We start from the raw sequence: 24970 nt of genomic DNA, 5'->3' as shown, positions 1-24970 counted from the left end.
GTTGCGCTTGGTGACCTCTGACTGTTTCATCCTAACATCGTTGGTGCCGACGTGGATAACAATATCTCTATACTCTCTACACTCGCCAGTTTTAGCTTTAGCCAGCACCATCTTCAGATTAGCCTTAACGTCGGTAGCCCTGCCCCCTGGTAAACAGTGTATGATCACTGGGTGATTCGTTTTAAGTCTAATACTGCGGGTAATGGAGTCGCCAATGACTAGGGTTTTGAATTTGTCAGAGCTAATGGTGGGAGCCTTCGGCGTCTCAGACCCCGTAACGGGAGGAGTAGAGACAAGAGAAGACTCGGCCTCAGACTCCGACTCGCTACTTAATGGGGAAAACCGGTTGAAAGTTTCTGTCGGCTGAATGAGCGACACCAGTTGAGCATTCCTACAGCATTTCCCTCCAGAAGCCATGAGAAAGTTGTCCGGCTGCGGGGACTGTGCGGGGGGATTTATACTAACGTTACTATCTGTACTTACTGGTGGCACAGACGCTGTTTCATCCTTTCCTACACTGAAATTACCCTTGCCTAACGATTGCGTCTGAAGCTGGGCTTGCAGCACAGCTATCCTCGCCATAAGGCGATCGTTCTCCTGTATATTATGAGTACAGCGACTGCAATTAGAAGGCATCATGTTAATGTTACTACTTAGCTTCGGCTGTTGAAAGTGCTGACGAACCATGTCCAGATAAAGCGTCCGGAGTGAAAAAGTTGAATGAGGGAAAAAAGTTGTGATGGAAAAACTAAAAATATAAACGGTAATTAAAAAGAAAAAGAAAAAAATGTAAAGTTGTCAGCTAACAAAGTAAGGTTGGCAACAAAATGCACAGCAACAAAACGCACAGCAACACGTCTGCAAATTCAAGAGGAAGTGAATAAAATTATGATTGTGCGGTTATACAATACATAGCCTACCGCATATTACCCATGGCAGAAAAACATAAAACAAAACTGATTTAAAATGTCTGGTGCATAATTGGTCTGGCCTATACTTTAAAATTAAACAAATTAAAGTAATTGCCTTTGAGAGTGGTGGACTGTATTATTATGCATACTGGATGGACTGGTTACCTTATGCTCTGCTCCAAAATGTCTATCCATGATTCTGGTAGAGGCGATGCTGTTGGTTCATTGTGCAGGGCAGGGCAGCTTACAGGTAGCCTACAATTATAGTGAATTTGTATTTGATTTTGAATAGCCTAGTAATAGGGATTTTTAAAATATTTGTATAATGAATTGGGTGGCACATTACCTTTAGCTACAGAATCTTTCACCACCGTGCATTTCCATCTCCTCCTTTCTCCTTTATTCCTTTCTCAAGCATGCAGAGGGGCTGTCAACAGTTGAGTGAAATATGTTTTGTTTGAGAAAACATGTTACTATTGATGTTCCCGAACAGATTTAATTCACTTGGTATCCCAAATCAAGCACTGGGTAGCTGCGGGAACAGGGTTGGAGAGCCCATTGCATACAGAGTTTGGGCGGAATATCACCTGTCACACAGCAAGCGCATGCTCCTCAAACAGTGCTGCATGGAGTGAAATAAGTGTACTTATATGTATTTCTCAGCTGCTCATATTAAGCATAGCTCCGCTATAAAACCAAAGTAGCGTACCAGACCAGCGGGAAAGCACAAGGCCTCCATTCGCTATTCGAGTGCATACAGATGACATTAATTTTTATCCTGTCCTTGTTCCTGCCCATTTGATAATGGGCCATTCTAAATCCAAACTCATTTTACATATTAGTAAAGACAAGATTATATTGCTTATAGCCGCATCATGCAGCCTATATATGTTTTCATTTCTAAGACATTCTAAGGTTTGTATCATTCACAACTAAAGTTGCCAAATAACTCTAAATCTAGTGTATAGGAGGACCTGTTTCAAATTATTTTTATGCTCCGGAATGGTAAGAATATCCTTTCTATTTTATTCAGCTAGTTCAATTATATCTTCTTACTATAAAATCATATAAAATAATGGCACAGGACTTATAAGCATATCTTGTCAGCTAAATGAACAAGCCTACAGCTTATGGCGCACAGACAGATAACATACAGTCTACTCCTATTCTGTTTTCTGAAATACATTTTCTTCGTATCATGTTTATTTAGACCTGACTAAAATAAATCATGGATTTATTGTGATGGTGTATATTAAATTGATTTATTATACTTTTAAAATGTAGATGTTCCAAAGGTGTTCATCAGCGGCTTGTATGCCGCTCATATGCTAAACATGTTTACGTTAATTAACGGTCAATTACAGTGAGACCTACAGTCTTTTTACATTTACATTTTAGTCATTTATCAGACTTACAGTAGTGAGGGCATACATTTTCATAATTTGTTTGTCCTTTTCTTTCTTACTGTTCCCCCATGGGAATTGAACCAACAACCTTGGCGTTTCAAGTGCCACGCTTTAACAACTGAGCCACAATAACCAGCTGCGTGATAATAAATGTCTGACAAAATGTCATGACCGTCACAGCCCTACTCCTGAAGTCCCTGATTCTGTGTGTGCGTGCCTGTAGATGGAGTTAATAGATGTGTGTTCATCCTAGATAGGCATGCCTCTCTGAGCGTCTGTCTGTCTTCCTATCTGTTCCATCAGGACCAGAGGAGGATTTGTGGCCTTGAGTCCCATATCCCCTCAGGAGATGTTCATGCAGCCCATGTCCCAGGACCTAGAGGACAAAGAGGAGGACTACCACAACTATCACCACCACCACCTGCTCCACCACCAGCTCCACACACTGGTAAGGACTGGGTCTCAAGTACTGTAACACCCCCATGAACACACTCACTCAACGCACTATAATCAAATCTAAATCAAGTCAAAGTTTATTCATCATGTGCACAGTTTACTGCAGGTATAAACGGTGCAGTGAAATGCTTACTTACAAGTTCCATCAACTAAGCAGTACAATACATTATGTCACATTGTATGTTATATGTATGTATTACTGTGTTACACACTTCATGGGGAAATAATTGTGTTATTATTACAAACATAATGCATTAGTAGACTTTTTATGGGTAAACCTCCAGTGAGATATGATGGAGTGAGAAGGGTTGCGTTATGGTCTGGTATGCTGTGGTTGTGATCCAGAGAGATGGGGAGGAGAGGGGTGGGGGTTGAGGCTGTCTCTCCCAGGAGAGGCAGCGTCTGACTGGACTCACTCTGACTCATCCACTCCCCCATCCATCTCTGTGTCACTTTCCAGCCAATTAGCTGTCTCTCCACAAATTAACAAGTTATCCAAGAGGCCCGGCCCAATCAATATTCGGTATTTTGACGCTAGTTGATTAGTGGGGTGGGGTTGGGTGGGGGGTGGTTGTGGGAGGGTGTTGATTTGTGATTTGTGTTGAAATATTTGATGTATGGTGCCAGTATATTCTGCTTCATCATCAAACTCTTGTCTGAAACAACATTGTAAAAAGCATTGCTGTTGATCAGACTGTCATCATAGCTATTAGACCCAGAACAGATTGGTCACTCATTTGTGAGTCATGCACACTCTTACCTTACACTCAAAGCCATTCAAACACACACCTACTTTTGTTAACTCTACACAGTCCAAGCCAGTTCTATCTGGCAGAGCTGGATTGCAGTCGATGATACGGCTGTCTGGCCCCTTCTGTGTCATTTTCAACCTCACCATGGCAATGTCTCACCATGCTGTTCACTCCACACAGTGTCCCTTGTTTAAGGCATTTATCACTACTCACCCATTTCTTTGAATGGTATCATAATTTCTCTGCCATAGGCTTTGATGAACCATGCGTATTATGCTTATTTTGCAAGATTGTTGTGATTCTGCTGAGTTTTGGCACTGTGGGGAGTGTGACTTTGACGACATGAAAGCGTGTGACTTTCTGTAAGTGTGTGAATGGAACAGGGACGGAGACGGCGGCTTGTCTCTGGTGGTTTGGTCAGCACTCTTCTCATGGTTTTGTGGTTTAACTGTGCTGTGTTGGTATTTGGCACCTTTGTCATCAACAGAGCTATATGCCATATGGCACTCCCATCCATCTCTCTGTCCTTTGAACAGCTGTACAGAGTTCTGTTGGAGGATACTGCTCATATTTCGTGGTTATGGTTTCTCAGCTCTTCTCAGCTCTTTAGTGAAGAGTGGGGCATTTTGGTTTCCTATGCCTGCATGCCTGTGACTGGTTCTTGCCTCCGCTTCATGGTTTTCAGTTATTCAAGCTCCATCTTAAGCTTTAAGCCCTTGTTGCGCATGTAGACACCGCCCCCTTCCTCCCTTCAGCCCCTCCTATCTGCCCTGCCCCGCCTGGTTGTCAGCCCCTCGTTGACAGTGGTACTCCAACCCACAGTCCTTTGAGCACTCCAGACAGTCACCACTCACACAGATTCACAATGAATAATGAAAAATTTATACATTACACTGCCAACACACAGTGCTTTGGCTGCCTTTGTGCTCAGCCAGTGCTTTTAATCTGAGTCAAGAGGGTGTACGGCTATTCGATAGCGATACTGTACAAAATCTCAGACAGCATACTACATCTGCTTGTGACGTGTTGGTACAGTAGCCCTCTGCTGGTCCTCTGACGTCATTGCTGCCAACTCTGTTTTCACACATTAGAACTCTGCTGTGTTTCTCTCCCCTCCTTTTTTCTCTGACTATATAGGTTCCGGAGCGCAAAGAGTTTAACCGCAACCTTTGCCCCACTAACAGGCAGGATGCCCCACTCAGGGTGCCCGGGCGGGCAGTCTCTATCCGAGCCTCCTCTATGCCTCGGCTGGCTGTAGACACACAGGTACCTGTTACTGTACAGCCCCTCACCTCCCCTCCTCTACCCATTGGGCCTCAGAGAGAACAGGACCCAGGCAGACAGCCTCTGTGGGGGCTTCAGAGGGACTGAACACTGGAGCAGTGCAGCCACATACATACGGCAATCAGCCATGAAATGGAGGGGATTGGGTGTTAACTAGGTTGCTACAGTATATACATCTGATTTCAGCTGCTACCTTCAATGGTTGTTGACAGTGTGGATGGCGTACTTTGATGGTTTCTAGTTAATCCTTGCGTGGCAAACATGTCAGTGTGCCAGGTTTCCTAAAGCGTTGTATTTTTAGTCCATGGTAATATGGATAGGAAGTGGCTTTGGGTCCTCGAAAAGCACAATATAAATACCATGTGTTAAACATGGAATGTGTGTTGTGGATGAGAGAAAGTCTTCTGCTCAGAACTCAGATTAGAACTCCACACACTTTCTACCCTCTCACATTCTCTCAACCAAATGTATATGTGTGTATATATCTGTATATCTATATGTGTGTGTGTCTACTGTATGTGTGTATGTGTTTATCTGTTTGTCTGTAGGTGGGTACAGACAGCAGCAAATCGATGAAGCGCTCCTTCTCCACTATTGGGGATCAATGTGTGAATGGCCTGTGGCAGGAGGAGTACTCTCTGAAGAGGGTCAGTCCTGACCGTCTGAACAGACCACGACAGAGGAGCATCAGAGGTATACTACACACAGTAACAGTCAGCCACTGAGTTTACATGGCTCCTTTTCCTTCACTCTGGTTAAAGCTGGAATGTTTTCAATATGCCTCTGCTTGGGGTCCATTCACTGATCCTGACCCCTTTCATACTTTAGAACCATTGAAGAACAGTGGAAGTTATCAGTTTCAGATGCCCCCTGATGGCTGTGTATTTACTATACTGTATTAATCTTCATAGCTCCCCTCTCTCCCCCTGCCTCTCAGGAATCAGGTGCAACCTCAGGGAACCAGTGGATCATGAGCGGGGGCGCTCCAAAGAGAGGCGCCACCTGCTGTCTCCCGACGTGTCCCGCTGCAACTCTGAGGAGCGGAGCCAGGACCCGTCACAGGAACGCAAGCAGTCCCGTTCCCCCAGCGAGGGACGCACACATGCCCTCCACAGACAGGTGAGTGTTCTCTCAACGGCCCTGAGCCTATTATTATTCAATTCCTGGCTTTATCTATCAAACACTGTTCCTACTACCATTGAAGCTTGGTTTATGTGTGAGGTCTCTTCTCTCTGCAGGGCAACACTTCAGGCAGCCCAGACCTGTCCAGCACACCCCGCGGCCGGCGCCAGCTCCCCCAGACGCCCTTGCGGCCACGCCCTCACATCTCCTACTCCCCCCTGGTGTGCCGAGCCCACCTCTCCCCCCCTGCTGCCAGTGAGGGCAGAGCCCGGACCCAGGAGGCCCCCGGAGAGATGGAGGATCCCTCGTTGAGAGAGGAGGGGGAGAGGCTAGACCCAGAGTCAGGAGCGGGGGTGGGGGTGGTAATAGGGGTGGGTGGCCCAAGGTTAGGGGTCAGTCACCCGCACCCCTCACCTCACCGGTACATCTCGGAGCCGTACCTGACCCTGCACGAGGAGTTACACAGCCCAGACTCCTCAGGCCTGGATGAGACTCTGACCTTCGAGGCGGCCATTGCAACCAGTCTGGGCAGGGCCAACACCATCAGCTCTGCCCCCCAGCTCAGACACAACTGGCAGGTCCCCAACGGACACTTCCATAAACGCCTGGGTCAGGCCAGCTCTGTGGTTGCCTGCGAGCTCTTGAGTGACACCGACGAGGATGACCGCTGTTAAGGCCGGGACTTGGAGAAGAAGAAGAGGAAGATGGACAGCAAAACTGGGTATCAGAAAGACAGGGGTCCTCAGTTTGAAGCACACTGTCAGGTTGTGTACTGAGTGTGCATCTGTACGTGTGTGTATCTGCACTCTTAGAAAAAAGGGTTCCAAAAGAGTTCTTCAGCTGGCTCCCGAGTGGCGCAGCAGCCTAAGGCATTGCATCTCAGTGCTAGAGGCGTCACTACAGACCCTTGTTTGATCCTGGTTTGATCCCGGGCTGTATCACAACCGGCTGTAATCGGGAGTCCCATAGGGCGGCGCACAATTGGCCCAGCGCCGTCCCGGAGGATTTGGCCGGGGTACGCTGTCATTGTAAATAAGAATTTGTTCTTTAACTGACCTGCCTAGTTAAATAAAGGTTCAATAGGAGAACCCTTTTTAGTTCCAGGGGGAACCCTTTTGGGTTCCAGGTAGAATCCTTTTGGGTTCCATGTAAAACTCTCTGTGGAAAGGGTTCTACATGGAACCCAAAAGCATTCTACCTGGAACCAAAAAGGGTTCCTTAAAGGTTCTAGATAGCACCTTCTTTTCTAAGAGTGTGTGTTTCTAGGAGTGCAATATGTTTGTCAAATCAACAAGACAAGGAAGATATGGGGACTGCTGGCGTACAGTGCAAACGTTCACCAGTTGCATTTTGATTAATAACAAAGTTGAATAACTCAAGATGTAAAGAATGTTTCCTCACTTCTTAGACCTATGAAACAGAGTAAGTATGTGTTAAGTAAAGTGTGTAGCAGAAAAATAGTATGTGGCACTGAAGTATCAGGATTGTATTGAAATTGTACTCTTTTCCTCCTGTAAGATAAGAAGGAAGTTCTCAGTTATTAGATCTTTATGGATCATGACACAGTGGTAGGTGTGTAGGGATCTGAAGCAGACATTGGTTGTCACAGACACTGCTTTAAAACAACTCTCCTCTCTCATCTCACACTACATCAATGGGGTATTTCTCAGGCAGTAACGTCTACTAAATGGTTCCGTGTCAGTCAGCCAATGGGGAAGAAGGTGTCACAACAGAAATGACCGTATGCACCAGTTAACTCACCGATCATGAGCTCTCACCTGAGAACAAAAAAGGTTGTTGAACAAAGAGAGGAAAGGCCTTTCCATTTGTTGTAATGTTCTCTCCAGTAGATATGACGATCTACTTCAAGACGAGACAAGGACCTGACCTTTCCCTGATAGATGCTGTACATTTCCAGAGCTCTGGTGCTTTGATCCCTCTAAAGTCAGGTGTTCCAGCATCATTCCATGTCAATGACGCTGGAATGTCATGGAATGTCATTGTCAGCCTAAATATGTTGGGTTCTTGTGTGCCCTTCAGTGTGTCTCTGGACAGAGGACCCTCTTCCCTGCTTTTGTTTGTTTGTCACTGTCACCTCACTGGATTACGCATGATGTCCACTGTGAGGCCCTGGATGAGGTCCAGCCCTGAACTATAGACCCTCACTGGACAGCAGCAAAACTGGCCTCTTGTACAGAACAATATGGAAACAACAGACATAGCATGTCCATGTGCTGGATACTACTGAAAAATATAGTCTACAAAGCCATTTTTCCTGTAAATAGAATCAAGTGTCTTGAGGATGTGTTGCCTTTTATGTCATAATGAATAATATCTGTCCTTTGATGCAAATTATTTCAATATGGATGTGTTTATGGATGATTCCTAACTATGATTTATTTGTAAGTTAACTCCCATGTTACTCTGAACACTGACTGAGTCAGTTTTTGCCAACAGGTTTTACAGTGCTGTATAAAAAGAGAGTTTACCCTGATACAGCTCTTTGGTGTAGCAACGTGATGGTGATGGTGATAGTGATGATGATGGTTATGGCGATGATGATGGTTATGGTGATAGTGATTCTGATGGTGATGATGATGGTTATGGTGATAGTGATGATGATAGTGTTGATGATGGTGATGGTGATAGTGATAAAATGTGCCTGCCTGTGAGTAGGGTGACTCAGAGCAGTTGACGGATCCATGTGCACTCAGTGGCGTTCTCTCTCATCAGACCCCAACAGAATGATGTTTACATGTTTACATTTTGAACAGTGATTGTTGCCAAAAAGAGAGCTTATATTATATCATGTGCCGTGTTGTAATTTGTTTTGTTGACATGTTTCTGAAATTTGGTCCAATGTTCTGCTGGCCTATATGGGCCCACTGCTCTGTGAAGTTTTATGTTGCTTCTGAATTTCTGGTATAGAAAAGCGTTCTGGTATATATGTAGTATATATAAATAAATACATGTCTAATTTAATGGACTTTTTATACTATATTTCAATCTAGATGCCTGTCTATGACTTTGACAAAAACAATTTGCAAATCTGTGTTGTGGCAGAATAGGGGGTTTGGTCAAGACGTTTACACAGATCAGACACGGACAAAGTAGGATTAGCTCAGTTTCAAGGGTGTTTATTTAAATAATAAATCAAAAAGAAAAGGATAGGTCTCCCCCATGAGACCCTCTCTGGGATACCGTCTTCTGGGCTCCGGTCTTGCTGTATCCTGTCGGGATCAAAACTGCACTCACTCCTGTTACCTCTGTAACCGGCCCCAACTATACGGGAGTCCTTTCTTCCCCCACTCTCCCTGTGTGCTGCCCTTCTGGCAGCTTTATGGGCCTTGCATAGCTGGTGAGCAATCAGCCCATGAGATTACTCCCCAATTCCCAATCAGCCCCAATTAGTCCTGGCCGGAGAACCCGTCGAGACCTGGCACGTCCAGCAGATGGAGCCATCACCTCGTGATGTATACACCGTCTGTCACTAGGCCTCGACGAGTCTCCCCCTGGTGGCTGACCTGCTGTACGCCACACACACACACACCCCCTTAGCTTTGTCGGGGAGGGGACTGTCATCAGTGCGACATATGTCTCCCTTCTCGATAGGGCATCCGCGTTTCCATGCTTCGCCCCTGACCTGTGCACAACAGAAAAAGCGAAGCGTTGAAGGGACAAGAACCACCTGGTGACCCAACCGTTTTTGTCCTTTCCCCTGGCCATCCAAACCAGGGGAGCATGGTCCATGACCAGGTTGAAGTGGGTACATAACAGGTAATACTTGAGAGTGTCTAGCGCCCACTTCACCGCTAGACACTCTTTCTCAACAATAGAGTACTTTTTTTCTCTAGGTTTCAGCTTTCGGCTGATGTACATGATGGGGTGTTCCTCCCCATCGTGTATCTGGAACAGAACAGCGCCTAGGCCCGTATCACATGCATCCGTCTGGACCACCATCTGCACCTGGAAATCGGGCGTTACGAGAATCGGATGGGAGCACAGCGCTTCCTTCAGACGGCTGACCGCCTCTTCTGTCTCGTCCACCCATCTCACTGTTTTCGGGAGGCGGGCCCTGGTTAGATCGGTGAGGGGGGAAGCTATAGCTGCAAAGTTGGGGATAAACCGGCTATAGTATCCGGCCAGTTCCAGGAAGGACTTGACCTGTGTCTTGGTGCATGGAACGGGCCAGTCACGTACCGCGTGAACCTTCCTCTCCTGGGGCTTGACGTTCCCCTGTCCGATCAAATACCCCAGGTACTTCACCTCCTCGAAACCTAGTTTGCACTTCTTGGGGTTCGCGGTCAACCCGGCTTGTCTGAGCGCGTCCAGCACCGCCTGGAGGCGCGTCAGCTGCTCTTCCCAACCTTGGCTGTGGATGATGATATCATCCAGATATGCCACTGCGTACTGCTGGTGGGGTCGAAGCACTCTGTTCATCAGTTGCTGGAAGGTAAGCGGGGCCCCATGGAGACCGAACGGGAGGACCCGGTACTGATACAAACCGTCAGGTGTCGAGAACGCCGTCTTCTCCCGGGAGGAGGCTGCCAACGGTACCTGCCAATATCGTTTGGTCAGGTTGAGGGTGCTGATGTACCGGGCCTTTGCCAATCGGTATATGATCTCGTCCACCCTCGTCATGGGGTAGTTGTCGAATAAGCTTATGTCGTTCACACCCCTGAAATCATTACAGAAGTGGAGGCTACCGTCCGGTTTGGGCACCAACATGATGGGGCTGCACCATGCACTGTGAGACTCTTCAATGACCCCCATCCTCAGCATAGCCTCCACTTCTTGTTTCACGGCCTTCCTTCGGGCCTCCGGAATCCGATATGTCCTCTTTCGTACCATTTCCCCACGCCGGGCACGGATGTGGTGTTCAATGAGGGTCGTGCGGCCCGGCTACTCTGAGAATACCACCGTGTTCCGATCGACAAGTTCCCTGAGCTCTTGCTTCTGGGCTGGGTCGAGGTCCTGGTTGCTCGGGACCACCACTGGTACCGTTGGTGTCCTGGGTCCCAACCATAACACGGCCAAGGCTGTCCTCTCGTGCCACTTCTTCAACAGGTTCACGTGGTAAATCTGTTGAGGTTTCCGTCTTCCTGGTTGCCGTACGCAGTAATTGACAGGTCCCAGCTTCTCAATGACCTCGTATGGCTCTTGCCATGTTGCCAGGAACTTACTTTCGGTCGTGGGGATGAAGACCAACACCCTGTCTCCCACCTGGAATTCTCGGGGCTGGGCTCCCCGCACCCAAGTCCAGGTTGGGCCTTCTCCATATGTTCCCTCACGACTGGCCATATGGCTGTCATCCACTCCCTCATCGTCTCCATGTGCTCTACCACGCTGCGTAATGGGGTCGGTTGGGCTTCCCACACCTCCTTGGTGAGGTCCAATAGGCCACGTGGCCTCCTCCCGTAGAGGAGTTTGAAAGGGGAAAACCCCGTGGAGGACTGGGGTACTTCTCAGATTGAGAACATTAGGTGGGGTAGTAGCTGGTCCCAGTTCTTCCCGTCCTGCTCGATGACCTTCCGCTGCATTTGCTTGAGCGTTTTATTGAAGCACTCGACGAGCCCATCCGTCTGCGGGTGAAAAACGGAGGTCCGGATCTGCTTGATCTGCAGGAGGGCACACAACTCTTTCATGAGGCGGGACATAAACTCTATACCTTGGTCTGTCAGGATCTCGTTCGGGATGCCCACCCGGCTACAAAGGTGGAACAGCTCCCGGGCGATTCCCTTGGATACCGCCGCCCATAGGGGAATGGCCTTGGGATACCGGGTGGCATAGTCTACTATTACCAGGATGTACCTGTGTCCTCGTGCTGTTTTTACCAGGGGTCCCACTATGTCCATGGCGATGCGTTCAAAGGGCACCCCGATGATCGGTAGGGGGACCAGTGGGTTTCGCAAGTGGGCTTTTGGGGCAGTCATTTAACACTCCGGGCAGCCGCGACAGTGGTCTTCCACGGCCCTCCTCATCCCGGGGCAGTGGAACCGTGCGGCGATCCGTTCCCGGGTCTTCTCCATTCCCAGGTGCGCCCCCAACAGGTGGGTGTGGGCCAGCTGAAGAATGGTTCCCACGTACCGTCGGGGCAGCAACCATACCTCTCTAAGTTCCCCCTGTTGGCGCGACACCTGATACAAAAGGTTATTCTTGATCTGGAAATGGGGGTATCGCCAGTCACTCACCCCCAGAAGTAGCTGTCCATCCACCGCTATCACTTGGGTTGCGGCGTCTTTCGAGTTAGGATCCTCCCACTGGGCCGTCCCGAATTGTCCCCTCAGTTGGCCCCCCGCGGGTGTCTTGACTGGCCCCTCGAAATCGAGGAGGGCGAGGCTGGGCTCTTCCTCCCATGGTTCCCCAGGAGGGGGGTCGGGTTCCGGCACCCGCTCCGACTCTGGACCCGTAGAAACAGGTTGGTCAACCGTTTGCTTCCGGGCTGCACAGGCGATGGGTCGTCCTCGCTCTCGTCTTCGGCCGGCTCGTACCTTCTTCCTCAGCTCGTGCCCCCACAGGGCCGCAAACAGCGGACAATCTCGTCCCACTAGGAGAGGTACAGGCAACTCTGGTACTGCACCCACCATCATCTGGCAGCTCCCTTTCGGCATCACAATGTTGGCCCATACGGTTGGATACCGCGTTGTGTCCCCGTGAACACAGAAAATGGACATCTCCCTACCACGATCAGTCTCCTGGTTCAGTAGGCTCGTGGTTACGAGGGTAACCATACTTCCGGAGTCCAATAGAGCTTCCGTGTTGTGTCTGTCAACCTTCACTGGGACCATGGGTGCAGTTGATTTGTGGTGTGCCCAACAGGATGTGACGTATTTCACTGCATGACCCACCTCGCCTCCGTGGCTTGCTGATGCCATCGACTCCTCTCGAGCCGGGCAATTCCAGGCAATGTGTCCCCGGGTGTCACCATCGTCGTAACGTGGAAGAGAGGAGGACCAAGGCGCAGCGTGATAACAATACATCTTCTCTTTTATTTAAGACGAAACGAAACGAAGAACACTTTACAAACTAAACAAAAACAACAAACCGACGACCGTGAAGCTATATAAACAATAAGTGCAGACACAGGCAACTTACACATAGACAATCACCCACAAACTACCTAATGAATATGGCTGCCTAAATATGGTTCCCAATCAGAGACAACGATAGACAGCTGTCTCTAATTGAGAGCCAATCTAGGCAACCATAGACATACATACACCTAGACTGAACACTGCACCATAAACATACAAAACCCCTAGACAATACAAAACACATACATCCCCCATGTCACACCCTGACCTAACTAAAATAATAAAGAAAACAAAGATAACTAAGGACAGGGTGTGACACCGGGCGCCACACTCAAAACACCTAATTTGGTCTCCGTCTACCTGGAGTCGTCGGTGGCGGGTCGGCCCTACCCCAGCCGTCTCTCCAGGGGTTTGCTGTCCTTTGGCCCTGTCGACTGTTGGTTCGGGGTCCACAGCAGTGGGGCTGTCCTTCCGACTCCTCGCACGGGTCGCCGACTCGGCCCGGCTCCCACTCAGCCGGGCCTGAGTGTTCTGATGCATCTCCACTGCTTCCAGGAGGCCCTCCAAGGTCTGGGGCGAGCATAGACTCGCTGCCCTTTTCATGTTGTGGGGTAGTGCCCGTAGGAAGCGATCCAGGACCACTTTGTCTAGGATGGAGAGGGTGGATACGTCGGTTAGGAGCCACGCCCTGGTGACGCACCGTAGGTCGCTCATCTGAGTTTGGGGGGATGCGTCGGGTACGAACCTCCAGTCGTGGAACCGTTGAGCACGATGGGCCAGGCTGTACACGTTGCGGCTGAGTATCTCCCGTTTAAGTCCATCGTAGTTAGCCGCCTGTTCGTCGTTCAGGTCCCAATAAGCCTTTTGGGCATTCCCAGAGAGGAACGGGGCCAGCAGACTTGCCCACTTCGGCCTTGGCCATCCTTCCCGTAGCGCTGTCCGTTCAAATGTACAGAGGTATGTTTCAATGTCATCGTCTTCCTTTTGCTTGATTAAAAACTGGTTGGGAGGTGATTCAGGAGACGCTCCTCCTTGCAGCTTCCTGATTTCCTCAACGAGGCGGACGTTTTGTAGTCGCTGTTCCTCCAGCGTTCGTTCCTGAACCGCCTGTTTTGCTTGTTGGGCCCGGACGAATTGAGCTATCAACTCGTCCATGCTGATGCTGTGTAAACTTCAACCCTGATCTGACCACGTTATCAGACTGCGAGCATTCTAACACCACTTGTGGCAGACCAGGGGGTTTGGTCAAGACGTTTACACAGATCAGACACAGACAGAGTAGGATTAGCTCGGTTTCAAGGGTGTTTATTTAAATAATAAATCAAAAAGAAAAGGATAGGTCTCCCCCATGAGACCCTCTCTGGGATACCGTCTTCTGGGCTCCGGGTCTTGCTGTATCCTGTCGGGATCAAAACTGCACTCACTCCTGTTACCTCTGTAACCGGCCCCAACTATACGGGAGTCCTTTCTTCCCCCACTCTCCCTGTGTGCTGCCCTTCTGGCAGCTTTATGGGCCTTCCACAGCTGGTGAGCAATCAGCCCATGAGATTACTCACCAACTCCCAATCAGCCCCAATTAGTACTGGCCGGAGAACCAGGCCTCGACGAGTCTCCCCCTGGTGGCTGACCTGCTGTACGCCACAGTGTGTACAGTAGAACCATTAAAAATATGAATCCTCTTAAATTAAATGTCAACTAAGCTGTGGTAACAAATCGTCTTTTGAAAATCGATTTATGGCTTACTTTTTATGCACAGCGAAAACGCTGAAGGATTACCACAGAATTTTGACTCCAGCGAAATAAGGAGAAGAGAGATTTATTTTGGAGCAGGTGTTTTGGTCTCATCTTTGATGATTAAATGTTTTATTAAACCTATATAATGTATAAATCACACAGCTCACTGCTTAAGATGTAGCAGATATATTTATGATGATGTGGAGAGCTGTGTCTCTTCTCGCTTGGCTGCTTGGCTTTGTCTCGGTATGCTAAAGATAAACCACATGTGGTTTGATGTGTGGTTTGATATGGGCGTGTGTGTACCCACAGAGCTCAGGTGAGAGTGGTTCAGTGGTGCGGTAGACAGGCAGTGCCGGAGATCTCTACAGTGTTTGTGAGGAGAAGACAGTCATGACAACGCTGATACAGTGAGTCATCGTGATCGTGTCCTCAGATCCTCCTGACTAGTCCCCCTGGGATATGATGGGCACTGGAAGGGAACCTGGAGGGGTTGGCATGGCTGAGACCTTGCTGCTTCTCTGGGTAGGACTAGGTCTGTTTGGGGCTCTGGGAGAGGGAGCTTCTCAGGATGGTTCCTCACACGGGCTGTGCCCTGTTCAGCCAGGACCAGAGGAGTATGGGAGATGCAGGGGAGACCAAACACCAGCCCTGGCTAAAGGTGAGTAAGGCATCCCAGGATAACAGGGATCTGGTCATGGCAGCAATATATTGTATGTATGTTTGCATGTTTTGTGTATTTACTGTAATTGATACTGAAGGTACTGAGATTATTTGTGATACTGTGGTAATCCCAGAATTGTGATAATTAATTACAAAAGAACTGTAACAAACATACATGTGTTTAGCAGGAAGGTGTTGTTTTGTGTAATGTGTTCCTTCTTCATTACTATAACCATGCCAACTTCACCAGAGCCATATATCTATATATCTTTATGGTTCTGGCTTTCGCCACACTGTGCTGTCATAGAGCCCCTTAAACTAGGCAGAGAGTTGGTCCATATCAAACATGGGGTTTGCTCTCATGCTTGGGGAGATTCCACCCAGACATTCCATACTGGCAGCAGGTGAGGCTCCAGGCTTTGATCTCACAGAGGGCAGCCAAGTTCTCTCTTCTCTAGGTAGACGCAGCAACCTGTTCCAATTATCAGCGGCTAGTATCTCACCTTGCCCTCACAGTGGCTGGCCAAACAGATGTGGGAGAACATGATCACATCCAGCTTATTTTTAAACTAACTCATGAACTCTTATTTACATTAAAGTCCTGCCCTGATCAGTTTGTTTTAATTCCATTGATTGAGGTGATGATGAATACAGTACTGGCTGATGAATTCCTAACGTTCATTTCAATCAAAATTGGGTATTGCCACGGCTATCAATTCATACCCTGTCTCTGAGATGCATGTTTTGTTCCCGTTTCTAGAAGTGGATCTGTTGGACCTCTTGGACATGCTTTCCCCAGACCACTACAATGTCTCTACAGCAGAGGATGACAGGGGCTGCTTGGCCTACAAAATCGGACAATATGCCACCTTGTTCCTCCCCACACACACAGCGTTTGGCTCTCAGTAAGTCATATAGATAAACAGCTTGTGGAAATGATAACCAGCAAGCTGATGTAATGAGAAAAGAGAAAATAAAATAATGTTGAGTTTGAAAGCATTGATGAAATGCCTTAATTTATTGGGTAGATGAGGAAGTTCCCTTTCGATGAAGTGTCTTGCTCTCAAGGTTGAGATTATGCTTTGGTGCTGAACCTGAAGTTGAATGTTGACATGTCAGGCACTAAAGCTGAATTAATTTGCCAGCGTTGTGGTAAACTTTGCATTGGCTTGTGAAACTGGTCTGGATGGACCCACTCGTCACATTGCTTCTATGTGTTTAAAGGAACAGTATACCCCTTACCCTGTCTGAAACATAACCTAAATTCAATTTCACTCCACTTGGAATGCAAAATAGCCTTATTTGGCTTGCTAATTTGCGTCAGTCACAATTGCATAGACAAGACTGTCAAGCGTGTTTCTGCTTGATGATGCAGTGAGCCTGATGTGTGAGATGTGTGTATGTGTCAGGTTTTCAGATGAGTTGAGCATCGTGATGAGGCTGAGGCTAGGGGAGCTGTGGGTGGAGGAGAGGAGCCTGCTAGCGGTACTGTCAGAGGAAGGGGATGAGTTGCTACAGCTGAGATTGGGACCTGGACTACTTACCTTCATCAGTACCTGGAGCCGCCACTACGAGTGAGACAGCACCAACATATACAGTACATGTGCCATGCTCATGGACACACACAGTCACCAAGTTATCGTTACGCATTGTGTATTTATTCCTCGTGTTATTATTTTCAATTTTTCTTCTCTGCATTGTTGGGAATGGCCCGTAAGTAAGCGTTTCACTGTTAGTCCTCACCTGTTGTTTATGAAACTTGTGACAAATAAAATGTTATTTGATTTCAAATTTGATTGGATTAGATGTTATCCCCACGCCACGGGCTTTGGCTGATGATGTTGTAATACATGGCATTAGAATGGTTGATGTACCATATACTGTGTGTCCTATTACAATGTTATGAAAGTCCATTGCAGGTCTAATTTATTTTGCCCTTAAGATAAAGCTCAATGACTAATTCTACCTGACATAGACACTGTAGCTCAGGGGTCGGCAATAGGCACCCAAGTAATTTTTTGGGGCCCCCAAAGTTTTTAGTAAAATTGCAGTGTACAAATTATTGTAATTATTTTCCGGAACCACAACCATTCGCTCCGACAAAAATCAGCCCGCGGTGAATTCTAGTTGCTTAATCCTGCTGTAGCTCATAGGCACAACGTCCTCTACAGTGGAGTGGCTCTATACCAATTGTCTATACTGATCCACCACACCTCTCTCTCTGTGTCCCCCTCCTCTGGGCAGGTTCCCAGCAGGCCTCCTGTGGGATGGCGAGTGGCACTTGCTTGCCCTGTCTGTCTCTCTGTCCAGACTGGAGGTGTATGCTGACTGCAGCCTGCTGGAGAGTATACCCTGGAGGAACTACCCCGGCCTGGAGGTCTCCACCCAGGGTCTCATTCTGCTGGGAGGGGCCACCCAGCCCTACCACACACCCTTTACCGTAAGCCCACTGCTTTTCTGACCCCCGTGCTACATTCCTCACATTGGCCCCAGTCCTCCTCCCACCCCAGGGGAAAAGAGGGGGATGCACCAGGGAGGAAGGTTGGCTCAATATAAAGTTCAATGGCACAAAAAAAAGGTTTGGCTTGATTGGACTAATCAGTACCCACTGAGCACACACTGGTTTGTGCCATTGAATCAATGTTGTTTCCACATTATTTCAATGAAATGAGTTGAACCAACATGGAATAGATGTTGAATTGACCCAGTGATTTATGCTGATTAATCATATCTTCGGGTGGAGTTAGTAATATTGTTATTTTACTAATTAACTTGTCTTATTTGAACTGATATTGCTCTTGATGATGAAACTGTTTTACGAAGCATTTAATGCATAATTTGAAATTTGTCAATTTGAATCCAATTAATATAATTAACATTTGAAGATGTTCAGAGCTTAGTTTTTGAATTTCATATTGGCCCTTTGGGTAGTTCTACACAGTTAGAGCTCTGCCTGATAACATATTAAAATCAATGGAAAACCATCATCATATTATATTTGGTGGTCCTGTATGGCTTGTCTAAGCCAGCCAAGGTGTGTGGACACAGGCAGGTGTGTGGTGTGGGCTCTGAGTCCAGCCATCTCAGGAGACATCCGTCATCCTGGCCCACGTCAGTGACAAGGCCTCTATGGATGACGCCGCTGCTGTCTCACTGATGCCCTGCCTGTATAAAACCTCACGTCTCCCCTCACTCTGTCCTTCCCTGCACATGAACAAAGCAGGACTAACACATAACACACACACCAACAACTAGCACTCCCGTCTGAAAATAATTGACCAATGCATATGGAATATACTGATGTTTACGCGTAAGAAGTTCCCTGGTGGATACTGACCTGACTGTCTGGAGCTACACACTGTACATAGGAAGTGGACCTGTCACCTTGTGAATTTGTTGTGTGGCGATTGTCTGCTGTGGTTGAGGGCTATTTTCCTGGTCATTCCATCACTGCTATGGTCTGTGTCTGTGGGAGCCAGCCTAGACCTGGCCCTTGTCCAGGGAGGGGTCTGTTCTAGCACTGCACTGGGTGTTGAGTTAAGTGTGTGTGTGAGTGAGAGGGGGAGACCTGTTCTTACTGCAGTCAGAGGGATCAACCGTCTGTCAGCTCTGCAGCGATGCAGGGCCCTGCCGTGATTCTGCTGCTACTCAGCTATGTAAGTCCACCTATACTATTAGCTATATGGGGTACATTCTGGGGTAAGGGAAGAGCAGGGGATTCTGTTGATTTGAAATGTAGTTGTTATGGATTCTGCTTGAATTCTGGTTCTTCTGTGCTCGATTTTTCATTGACAGTAGTACCTCATGTAAAGTAAGCGACAAGTGCTGTAAGACTTATAATGGAAGACTTTAGAAGGATGATTGGACAAGATTGTTGTGTTTTGCTTTCTTTTGTTGTGTTAGGATTGTTCCTGGTCACATGCAACATAGGATGAAGGCCCAATACTAACAACTTACTAAACCCTTTGGATTTAATTTTTATCAGCCTTCTCCCAGTACAGCATTGCTTGGTTCTTTTATGGTTTTCTGTAAATGCAACTGTTAGTAACTACTTGCCCCTGAATCGTCATGTGGTGCGTACACAGTGTACAGCCTGTGGCTGGAATATGCCTTGGATCTGTGGATCAAGCCTGAGGCCTTTTTACATGTGCATGCGAGCAGATGAGGGACAGAGAAGATTTTCACATTTGCAAGACAACTCTCATAAATCGTTGGGTAAAAACTGGCCTCTTTGCAGTGGCAAACCCAAGACCACAGTCATATCTCGGTACTTTATGTAATAGTTGCCTATGCAACAAGTAATATTATACAGAATGAGTGTAATATTATGATGTAATACAGTCTTATTCTGTCTTTGGCCTTGACATTCAAGTGGAAATAGGGATAAACTGAGAGGCCTGAATATGATTGAGTTCTTTGTTCAGTGAAAAGTGACATCTCAAAGGCAACCTAATGCATTCGAGAGTAGATACTTCAGTTGTTTTGGAGGTTTTTTGCATGTATTTCCACACTACTTATACACTCTATGATTTGAAGTTCCAATCACTGCTATAGCTGTTTGACATGTGAAGAATCAGATAGTGGTGTCCTTGACAAGGCCTCTCCTCCACATCAATGGGACTTGTTTTGTTTTCAGCCGTTCCCATTGCAGACTCAGTTTACCTAAATCACTGCACTGGTCTAATTATAGACCGTTTATGGTTTGGGGGGGATGATATCATTCCGTTAACTCACCTTTTTAAAAATGTTTTCCCCTAGTTTGACTGTATTTAATCAGAGACTGACATATATGAGAACGGCCTGCACTCTCAGAAAAAAACAGTACGATTAGGCTACAGTATTGATCCCTGGGGTACAAAAATATCAATATATGGGTGTGCCTTCAGAGGTACAAGATCATATGTGTATCTTCAGAGGTATGCATATGATCTCACATGGTACTGTTGTGTACCTTTTAGGGTACATGTGCGGATAGTCTAGTATAATGTTAGATTTTTTGACTATATTTTGAATATAAAAGCTACAACCATCACACACTCTGGTTCCCAGGGTGGAGGCGTGGTTAATGGGGGCGTGGCTTTCAGGTAGTTATTTTTGGCCACCCGTGAATGGACGTATTGTAGCAGTTAAAGTGGTCTATGGTTATGTTAATTAAAGTTTGAGCATGTCTGCTGCCAGTTCTGAAGTCTTTCTGAAAGCTTACTTAAGAGCATGTGACAATAAAGGGCTGTAATTCATATTGTAGTGACATTAACACAACACTGAGAGGCCTTGTCTAGAGGTACAGACCTCTTTGTGTAATGGTTAAGGTGTTGAAAATCGCTGGACCCAGGTTTGAGTCCCGTTTGTGGCTACCCCCCAATTCGCTCCATTGGTGTCAGAAGTGGGATGGCAGAGAGGTGTGTATACTTGAGGGACTTGATATAGAGAAGTGGAATTTTTTTGCCACTTAAAGGAACAAATAGCTTTGTTACTGTGGTGGTGCCCTAAAAAGGCACATTCTTACCTTTTCTGAAGATACGGTTTTGTACCTGTGGACTATATGGTATACTATTGGCTTATTTAAGGTACAATCTGCAAGGGTACAACTATGTACCTATAAGTAATGGTACAATGGACGTACCTGACAGGGTACCACTACAGTGACAAGCATTTGTACCTATTTTAAGTACAATAAGTGTGGGATGGGATGGAGCTTGTCTGAGCCTTGTCAAGACAAACATGTGACTAGTGAAAGCTGCCACAGTTTCATGGCGAGGCTCTACTTCCCAGCTGCATGGCAGTCGGCCTCTTACACAGGGTCACAGGGCCCAGGCATCAGGATCAATGCTACTTGACCCTAAGTGGACCCATGGAATAACACTGTCATTGTATGACATCATCAAACAAAGGCCGCCAGTCTGACCGCAGTGTCAACACTGTCTGAAACCTGTCCTGTCCTCCCTGGCTAGGTCATTGACCCAAAAGTTCTCACTCAACTTTGTTTGAATACATGCCACATTGCAGAGTACAACGTGATTGATGAGGTTGTCTGGTATCTGCTCAGATAAAAAAGATAGGACAGCTAACAACAATTATTTTTCCAAAGAACACATCATTTAATGAAGTAGACTTAATTTATTGATCATATCAAATGTTTTAGGCTGTCATTAGTTATGTTTAATGAGCCAAATATTATCTTTCCCAAGATGTCTTGGTTCAGGAATTGAGCTGCTGGGATTGCTGTTTTTGCCTGTTATTTTAGTATTTCAGGTAATATTACTCATACCAATTGATTTCCCCTATTGAGAAGATGACATTTTTAAATGGACTTTTTATTGAGTAGCGATTGCCTCATGGGCCATAGATTTTGCCCAAAGCTCTCATGCACTCCGTCTGTTGTATATATGATTTTCCATCTGATTTGTTTTATAGCTAAGCATTTCCCATCCTCATCATTGTTTGTGTCACAAGGGAAACCAATAGATCTCTACACTGGGATCAATAGCCAATGTGAATACATACCGTATGAAAAATGGGCATTCAATTAGAGTTTTGCAAAGACATGAATGACAGCTTTCAAATTATATGAAAAAAATTACACAGACAAATCTGAGATACAAGGTATTGCTCCAATGCTGATGATTTGCAAAAGGCATTGATAGCATGTTTTATTGTTTGGTTGATCCATGTCCAGGGCACCATACAACAGATGACCTTCATAATGGGCGATCCTACAGCAGCCAGACAGCACTGTCAAGACTACAACTCCAACTGCATCCCTCACACAGACAAACAGGTATGGTCCACAGGTCTATAGCAGGTGTAGGGCTTAAACTGACCATCAATAATGCTATATGTAACTGATAAGAATAATGTTTTCTTTGTGTGACACTAATGCTTGGAATTTTAACTTCGCCACAATTCCATGTCTGTCTGTTCGGTGGCTCCATAGGGTCATGAAAACAGTCTGCATGAGAGTGCAAGGTTTATGACAGAATAATAACCTGTATTTGAGGGCGGTCTTCTTTTAAGTCCCCTTCAAATTGAAGTGTACTCCAAGCACACTCTTTTCTTTACAGGCATATAACAATCCTGCTTAGATTCTTATTTTTAAAATGGATATGAGAATTAACATCTTACATTCGTTTTTATTTCAACTTATTTTCCAGGAGAAAGTGATTTTAGCTGCTGAGAAGGTGCTTGGTCGAGTTGCGACCAGGGCAACATTCAGAGAAGAGTCTCATGGACCCAGGCTGAGAGATCAGACTGCAGAACAGGACACAGCCAAGAACACTAACCTATCAGCACAGTCATTGCCATCAGTAAGAGCTCAGTCAGAGCCAGAGACACAGAGGAAGACAAGGATAACACCTGAAACAGAGAAGTTAAAGCTCACTCAGAAGATAGGATGGCTGAATGAAACTTCCACACTGCAGGATGATAAAGCAGCAAAGATCACTAGAAATAGTACTATAGTAAAATATGTAGGGCTTGATACTGGCACAGTAGCAGAGTCCCCCCTTTCTGCTCCTGGCTGGCCATCTGACAGTGACAGATCCAGTGAACCCATTTCATCTAGCAAAATAAAGGAGCCACACGGTCCAGGAGGCGTCACAAACATAACAGTATATTCACAAACCTCTGGATCTCTTCATCAGCCAAACCAAACCAATACAGCCAGAGAAGTCTCTGGGATGAAAGGTGTAGTAGTACCATCTCAGACAGTGGAGACAGCCATTCTCAGTCCCACTGCATGGTCAGAAAACCCCACTGAACCAGCCCTGCTGATCCAGGAGTCAGACAGTGATGGAGAATCAATAGGCTCAGGGAGAAATACATCAGTGAGGTTAGATGATTTACAGATCCCACCTGAACCCAAACAGGGCTTTGGGCCTACAAGACAAACATGGTCCTTAGAACCCACCATAAAACCCAACCTTTTGGAATTCAAGAAAATAGATGCGGAGGAGCTACTGAGGCAGGCTGTGATTCCTCTGCCTCCAGTGCTACCTCCAAATAATAGCACTGTCACAGGGAGAAAGACTGTCCCAGAGGCTCCTCTGCCTCCAGTGCTATCTCCAACACCTCAAAATACCACTGATATCACTTCCACATCAACAGGTGACAAAGCTTCAAAGAGACAAAGGGGCCGAAAGACTGTGACAAAGACTTTGACAGATTCTGGACAAGTCATGGAGAAGGGGGATAAAGTTTTATCCCAGGAAGAAGTTGATGAGGACAATGATAAGGAATCAGAGACAGAGGAAACAGATGTAGGCGACAGCAAGTTGGCACACGACATCACTCAAGTCAACACAAGGCAGTTTAAAAATAATGGGGGAGCCGTCAAAACTGATGTTCTAACTGAGCTCATGTCCCCGGAGCCGAGAGGATCAGAGCGGGAACTGCCGCCTACCCCTCTACCTCCTGCCAGTGTGCCAGGTAAAGTACACAGCATGTGTCCTTTGACACAGTACCCTCACAGCATGCACCCCTCAGACTCTCTGTGGCCCGAGTTTTACTTCTGTTTCCTCAGAGACACTGAGCAGAGAGGTCAAAGGGTCGTGGCAGCAGGGGCAAGGACTCAACCTCTGACACAGGGTCCGTCTCTGAAAGCTCAGAGGATGCTGTACGAGTCCAGGATGAACACTCTGTCCGTTCCTGTCGTTTCAGCCAATCACCAACCAAGACACGCACTCAAAGAGCGAGGGACAGCCTATAGACCGGGTCTTCGAGTGCAACAGGTAAAAAGTTCCACTCATACTCACCGAGATGCACATCACACTAAAGCAGAGGCATGAACACTTTAGCTGGCTAAAGAAAATATTTGTGATGGTTTTTATAGCATGTTTTGGGGAGTATCGGCACACATTTGAGTATTACTTTGGAGCACGTTTGAGCATATTTTCCTGTATTTCTCTTCTAATTTTGTTTGAATGAGCAGAGAAACATTTAACATGCACACATGTATCCTTGAATGTACAAACACCATTATTTGCATATTGTTCAAGAACATCCTTCAAGCAATGAAACTATAGCGTTATGAAGGGGCATCTCAGTGCTCTGGTCTACAGTCAGGCTGCATAGCTGTCTGAAGACCTTAATAGGCTGGGTGTCTGTACAGCACTTCGAGATATTAGCTGATGTACGAAGGGCTATATAAAATAAAATTGATTGATTGATTGATTGATTAATATGAAATTGAGTTTGCATTGAGCTTATTGAATTAAGCCTAGGGTGGTGGAGGATCAAATCAAATCAAATCAAATCAAATTTTATTAGTCACATACACATGGTTAGCAGATGTTAATGCGAGTGTAGCGAAATGCTTGTGCTTCTAGTTCCGACAATGCAGTAATAACCAACAAGTAATCTAACCTAACAATTCCACAACTACTACCTTATACACACACACAAGTGTAAAGGGATAAAGAATATGTACATAAAGATATATGAATGAGTGGTGGTACAGAACGGCATGGCAAGATGCAGTAGATGGTATAGAGTACGGTATATACATATGAGATGAGTACTGTAGGGTATGTAAACATAAAGTGGCATAGTTTAAAGTGGCTAGTGGTACATGTATTACATAAAGATGGCAAGATGCAGTAGATGATATAGAG

At 46.4% G+C, this 24970-nt stretch overlaps 2 protein-coding genes across 4 annotated transcripts in view; both read left to right on the top strand.

Moving 5' to 3' along the window:
* Positions 1-8931, top strand: part of LOC139541167 (voltage-dependent R-type calcium channel subunit alpha-1E-like) — a 143079-nt gene extending 134148 nt beyond the window's left edge. Inside the window, exons 43-47 of the mRNA XM_071345499.1 lie at positions 2621-2765; positions 4663-4791; positions 5358-5502; positions 5747-5928; positions 6048-8931. Of these exons, the coding sequence (XP_071201600.1) occupies positions 2621-2765; positions 4663-4791; positions 5358-5502; positions 5747-5928; positions 6048-6605 (1159 nt within the window). The 3' untranslated portion in view covers positions 6606-8931. The remainder of the gene's footprint in view (positions 1-2620; positions 2766-4662; positions 4792-5357; positions 5503-5746; positions 5929-6047) is intronic.
* A 9652-nt stretch (positions 8932-18583) lies between these two features.
* Positions 18584-24970, top strand: part of LOC139541166 (collagen alpha-1(I) chain) — a 32179-nt gene continuing 25792 nt past the window's right edge. For 2 of the 3 annotated variants that reach the window (XM_071345496.1, XM_071345498.1), the window contains exons 1-3: positions 18584-19018; positions 22039-22140; positions 22514-24088. In XM_071345496.1, the coding sequence (XP_071201597.1) occupies positions 18980-19018; positions 22039-22140; positions 22514-24088 (1716 nt within the window). In that variant the 5' untranslated portion in view covers positions 18584-18979. The remainder of the gene's footprint in view (positions 19019-22038; positions 22141-22513; positions 24089-24970) is intronic. The other variant, XM_071345497.1, reaches the window with a different exon arrangement.

Source organism: Salvelinus alpinus, chromosome 16 (genome assembly GCF_045679555.1).
Source record: "Salvelinus alpinus chromosome 16, SLU_Salpinus.1, whole genome shotgun sequence".
NCBI classification, from domain to species: domain Eukaryota; kingdom Metazoa; phylum Chordata; class Actinopteri; order Salmoniformes; family Salmonidae; genus Salvelinus; species Salvelinus alpinus.
Note: the sequence above shows the minus strand (reverse complement) of the source record. Positions and strands in the feature narration are given on the sequence as shown.